The 6732-nt window shown below is 36.8% G+C and overlaps 1 protein-coding gene across 1 annotated transcript; it reads left to right on the top strand.

Annotated features, from left to right (window-relative positions):
• Window positions 1-871: 871 nt before the first annotated feature.
• Window positions 872-2782, top strand: LOC125676481 (tripartite motif-containing protein 2-like). Its single transcript, XM_048914342.2, has one exon. It carries the CDS (start codon window positions 872-874, stop codon window positions 2780-2782), a length of 1911 nt encoding a protein of 636 aa, XP_048770299.2.
• Window positions 2783-6732: the final 3950 nt, after the last annotated feature.

The raw sequence follows: 6732 nt of genomic DNA, 5'->3' as shown, positions 1-6732 counted from the left end.
TCTTCAAGCTTTTGTCTTTAAAGTGGACTAGATCTCATCCATATAATCACATACTGAAAGACTTCACATATCAGAAAATTCTGCAAACATTCTATCGAACTCCTCCTCGTTCGTGGCCTGCAAAAGTTGCTCCAAGTGGCTTGGCTATACTGTTAAGTCGTCGGACTTGGCTCCACATTTCTTCAATTTGTATACAAGGTCACGCTTTATGTGGTTCCAACACAAACATAAATTCATGTTGGGGAGGAGTTCAGCAATTACATTTTGAAACGCAATCTCTCTATCTATTACAAGGACGTGCTTGCCAGATGATATATTTGGAATTAATTTCTTAATCTTTCTCCACTTCACTTGTATAGCTATTCATAATACGGGTTGAAACTGTCACCTTATTCCGGTTTTAATTTTACACTCTTCGTGTCGAGTCAACCACCGAAGCGATGTCCCATAAAAAGAAGGACGAGCATTCGTATAACATTCTGAATATTTCGTAAATCTTTTTATCATGATATCAAACAATATCTAAACAAGAGCAAAAGCAATATAAAACACAGAAAAAGTTTTATTTCAATTATTAACAAGGCAAAAACAAAAACCGGAAATGCGTTTTCTTCGTAAAGTCTTCGGGACTACCTTTACACCCTGAAGAAAAAATAAAAGCCATTTATTAAATAATTAGGCAATTTCCACACACCAAATTCACAATGAAGACTCTTGGTGGTCGTCTTAAAACATATTCTGTAAGATAATTGAAGAAAAACTAACGTATAACGATAAATCGGCAAACATCAATATCGGACATCGCAGGACATATGTCCCGGACTACATTTACACCCACCCTGTTTTTACCTTGTAAACATTGCAATATGAAATGGCGACCTATCATACAGAAGTGGAATTTGGAACCGTGTGTCCAATTTGCTACGAAGTATTAACTGAATCAAAGAGGTTTCCCGATTGTTTGCATTCCTTTTGTAAATCGTGCTTAATTTCATACATTGCATCGGCAACCGTGAAAAAGACCGAAATCGCCTGTCCTGTGTGTCGACATGAGTGCGCCATAACTCAAAACGAAAGTTACAGGGATTGGGTGGAAAGACTGCCCAGCATGGACAATATCCAGGACGATAAAGGTCGGGTAGATCCACCTGAAGAAAAAGATAGTGCAGATGTTTCTAAGCTCTGTGACGTTTGTCTCCGTCTGAAGTCAACAAGTGGTGGTGAATTTTGGTGTATAGATTGCTATGACAGGTTATGTAGGAAATGTTGCGACATTCACAACTCGATAAAATCATCCATGGGACACGAAGTCAAAGACATTTCTGAAATGCCAAGCTCCAAGATGTTAAAAAATAATTTATACTGCGAGGTCCATTCCGATAGGAAATTTGAAGCTTTCTGTTATGATCATCAGCAGCCATGTTGTCTGATGTGTGCTACAATAGCGCACAGGAAATGTGATGAAGTAACGACCCTTGAGGAATGTGCCAAGTCTGTGAAAATCGCTGACGTCAATGCCCTACTAGAGAAATTCCAAGCGATGCAAGAAGTCTGTGAACAGAAACAGAAAAACGAAAAGGACAGCCAATTAGATTTCAAATCAGACTGTTCACAAAAAGCGAACGATATAAGGGGTAAAGCAGAGAAAATAATCCTACATGTCCAGGAAAGAGAGAGAGAGATTTTGCGGGATCTCTCGGATATTGAAAAAACACAAAATGAGAAGTTTGAAGAAAACATCAAATGGTTCGACAAAGCCAAGGAAAGTATTTTTCAACACATGGAATCCCTGACTGCCGTCAAAAGTTCTAGCCTCGTTGATACGTTCCTTGAGACAACAAAATGTCGAAAAACCTTGACCTCTTTGAATGATGACCTAGCAAAACTGAACTGTGAAGAAGAAAAGTTTTCTGTGTCTGTGAACATAGATAGTACCGTCGTAAATTTTGTAAACATCTTCAAATCTTTTGGTACGTGTAGGCTGCATGGTGAAGGGAAAATAAATTACCTGGAGGCCATGCTAGAGAGCATTTCCCGTATTCCATGTGAATGTGCAGTTACAGATCTAGAAGTACTCGATGAAAATCACCTACTCGTTTCTTCCCAAACCGAGAAATCTGTATACATTTGTGATAACAAAGGTACACTAAAAGCTAGACTTCACCTCGATGGTGAACTCTGGGCAATATCTAAATGGGGAGATAAATTTGCTGTAGTAAACCGAGAAAAAAATTCTGTTCAAATTCTAAATGTATCAACTGCTCCCCCAAATTGCGTTCTTGAGCGATCCATTTGTTTGAACTATAACCCATCAGGAGTGGCCGAAAATGGAGAAAATATCATCGTATTGTGTGACAGGGCAATGCTTGAGATATCCAAGACAGGAGCAATAACAGAATTATTCAAAACAGATTGTAGTTGTGCATATGGATTTTGTCATGCCACGCGGGATGTAATATTGTACACAAGTCCAAATGATAGCGGCCTGTTGTACGGTGTTAAGAATACTGCAAATTTTCAATCTGTGTTTGCTAAAAAGTGTACGGACGTCAGTCATCCTGTAGGTATTGCTACTGATGTCAATAGCAATATTTACGTAGTAGGTTATTCGTCATCATCTCTAGCTCAGTTGAAAGCGGACGGAACGTTCGTCAGGACATTAATAAAGAAAGATGTAAGTTCCCCCTACGGTGTCCGGATAATTAGAGGTACCCAGTCGACGAAGCTTTTCCTGGCCTGTAATCAGTATATTTGTGTATACTCTTTCACTCATACAAGATGATACACTGACGATATAATGGCAAATAAAACTCCAAATTACTCGCCCTTGATTACAGGTGGCGCACGATCCGTTAACGTCCAAGGTGTTTTAAGAGAGCGTCGGAAGAACACGTTTAGATTAGAAAGTTGTTGAATATTTAGTAACGATGGCGGATTACGGTTCGTAGGACCTCACTGCGCTTAGAGACGAACTTAGAAAACGCATTGCAAGACTCTCTGGGCGGAAAGGAAAGCACGTTGAGAGGTTCAGCTGCAACCGAATTTTCTCTGTCACATCGATTAAATAAAGACATTCAATACACATTGGACGTTTTTCATTATAAACTACTTCGTGATTAAATTTACATGCTTAAACAGTAGTTTAGGTTGAATATATAATATACAATACATAATAATTCTTTATAAGTTGTTGAATTGTATATATATGTTTAAAACAAAAAGATACGGACCCCCCCCCCTCTCTCGATCGAGGATTAAAAATATCAATTATTAAATATATCCATATATCTCTGAATTTCTATTATTAAGCTGTTAAAATGTGAAGTAATAGTGAATGTATATGTATAACTTCTCTTTATAAAATAAAATTCACGATAGAGAAGGCACATGTATACAGAGTACATATATATATCATACACCTTAACTTCACAGTTAACAGTTTATTTGCGTGTTTTAACTTATAATAGCACTTACGTGATGGCGTCACGGTGGGTAAACAGTCCTTGCGATTAACTTTTTCATTAGTCCATAGGGCAAGCGAGAGCATGAAAATTGGCAGGTCAAATAAATTTTACTACCCCATATGCTAGGTGTACAATAATGATTCAAAATTTCGAGTTTCTACATTTTAATTGAATATTACAATATGGATTGCAAGTTTAAGACGGAGTTCAAGCTTTCTTTCAACTTCTAAATTCACGTCTCCATCCATATACTATGATTGATATACTATGAGTTGGTTGTACTCTGCGTGAAAACCACGACTGTATCCTGCGTATAGGAATGGTTGTATCCAAATGACGTTTGTCCATGGTGTTGCAGGAAACTGATGTAGGCCTACATAATTTAACCCGTGTTTACTTTCACATATAAGGATTTATCATGTTTATATGTACCATGACAGTTCATGATATGAATGATTTAAGACTAAAATACATCACTTAACAAATGTAGTACACTTTTCAATTTGAATGTTCATACTTCATATTGAAATCGAAGTTACAAGTGAATATTGAAAAACGTAATGCAATGATTTTTTAAAATAAAAACCACAATGAACGATAGGCCTATGTGTGGCTTTTATTATAAACACAACATTGAATATGACCGTGAAATTTGTATTTACTTCACTTAGATAAATTTATAGCTTTATGAATTTGCATTTAATTTTGATAAAAGTAAATATGATTCAAATTTTATTTCTAAAAAATTCAGAAATATCTTAATCTCTTGAGATGCATTTTTCTTCTGGTTTTCACCAACAGTTAAAATAGGCTAGGTATTCATTTCTTTTACGTATTGGACTGCACTTCCGTGGGTCAGTTGATAAACATGACATAACAACATAACTATGATAATGCAAACTTTGATAAGTTATGAAAGTTTGTCAATTTCACCCCATATTTTGATTAATTTCATACGTATTGACTATATTGAAGAATCCAGACTCGTTTTCCCTGAAATTCAAACAATATTTTACAACACTTTTTGAATTATAACAAAATTAACAATGAAAGTAAAGTGATGAAATTAATTTACAATCCAGTCATCAAAAACAAAAACGAGACCTAGGAATATTCACTGCCTTACAGTTACAGTCTGATTATAGCCACCCCTCCATTACAGTCGCGTCGTCTACGTACCGAGTGACGGCGGAGGGGGTGGGCAATGTTAGCAATCGCGTTCATTCATATTTTGACGACCTTGGTTAACTCTAAAATTAATTCTTAAATGACATCTGTAATATATTTTTGTACCATACTTCGTTTATATATTGATGACTCAAATTTCCCCTGTTCGATTATAGATCTAATCTAGAAGGGGGGGGGGGGGTTGAGAGTCATAGAATTATAAGATCATTGATGACTGTATCACTAAGGATAGACAAAATTTCAGCATAAAACATTCATGCAGAATATTACGATCTACAGAGCAAATGTTTAACCCCCCGTAAATACTTTCTGCAACAAAGTCGTCATCTGATATCTGTGAAGTCGGACTGAATTGAAGACTTGAAGTTTATAGCGCACGACGCTGAGTGGAACTTAAAACGATCGTTGTCGCTGTCATATATGATGACAATGAACCAATTGAATTTTTTAAAAGCTTCATATCTCGGGAATTCTATCCCCGCTCCCTATTTCCACAAGAAAAGCCTTACAATCTCTCGTAAATCTTATGTACACCGGAAGTCTACAAGGACGTAAACGAGTCTTGCGCCACCTATGTTTGAAATAGGGGAAACAACTGACAAATATTCGCAATTCGAGTTTATTTTCCCTTTATCAGAATCTATTATGGTAATTTTATGCCCTAATACTATATAGGGTGTGTACTTTCTATATATAATAATTATATCCATGTGTTAGGTATATTTTTTGTGATGGGAAGTAGCAAAGTTGGCATGTATTGCGAGTGCAAGATTTAACATTGCGTCTTTGATCTATGTCTGATGACGTTTTCTCAATTCTTATACAGAAAAAAAAAAAATAGTTCAATATACCTTATTAATTAAAATGTTTTGGATAATTACGTGTATTCTATTGTACAAAACTTTTAATGGTATGAGCTCTGAATATCTACGAGTTTTGTTTTTTTAAATCATGATTCCTATTCCATGCGTCCCGAATTAAATTATCTTTGTTTACCAAAACAACGCTCTTCAATACTCAGGCGTAGATGTATCTAGTGAGGTACCATTAGATATAGAACTATCATCGTCTCTTACTCAGTCTGATTAAAATCAAACCTCTCGCTTCGCTCGATATACGGACAGTCGCTCCCACGCACCATACTTGTAATACATTGTATATAATCACGGAATCTATCTTTATATGTTTATCTTTGGTTGTACGTATCGCTATGTGTATAATTGTTTGTATTTCAGAAGGCCCCGGGGAAGAATAATGCCTTGTATTAATAGGGCTCTCTTCTCTTCATAAAGCATTTTTATTATTATACCCCCCGCAACAAGTTGGGGGGGGGGATACTGGAATCGGGTTGTCCGTCTGTCTGTCCGTCCGTCCGTCTGTAGACGCAATGGTTTTCCGGGCTCTAAAGCATTATCCTTTCCACCTACCGTCACCATATCATATATATGGACTACCCATGGGATGAAGATGTTCCCTATCGATTTTGGGGTCCAAAGGTCAAGCGCACTGGACATTGAAGTAGCAATATGGTTTCCGGGCTCTAAAGCGTTATCCTTTCCACCTACAGTCACCATATCATACATATGGACTACCCATGGGATGAAGATGTTCCCTATCGATTTTGGGGTCAAAAGGTCAAAGGTCAAGCGCACTGGACATCGAAGTAGCAATATGGTTTTCGGGCTCTAAAGCGTTATCCTTTCCACCTTCAGTCACCATATCATACATATGGACTACCCATGGGATGAAGATGTTCCCTATCAATTTTGGGGTCAAAGGTCAAGTGCACTGGACATCGAAGTAGCAATATGGTTCGGTTTGTCATGCCATTTGTTTTTTACACTCAGAAAAGAGGTAGTTTATACCTATTACCAACGCCCTTTGGGAGATTGGGGTAAGCGGGAGGTATTCTTAGTGAGCATTGCTCACAGTACCTCTTGTTATTACTAATATATTTTATCATTGTTCAAATTTTCACCAACGAAGTGTAGACCTAAATAGAAAAGGTGCTTACAAGTTTTTATGGTCTCTGTAGTCAAAAATATAAATGTAAATCATTTTAAATATTAGAACATTTAAA

This window comes from Ostrea edulis, chromosome 3 (assembly GCF_947568905.1).
Source record: "Ostrea edulis chromosome 3, xbOstEdul1.1, whole genome shotgun sequence".
NCBI lineage: Eukaryota > Metazoa > Mollusca > Bivalvia > Ostreida > Ostreidae > Ostrea > Ostrea edulis.
The sequence above is the reverse complement of the archived record's forward strand: the minus strand, read 5'-3'. Positions and strand labels throughout refer to the sequence as shown.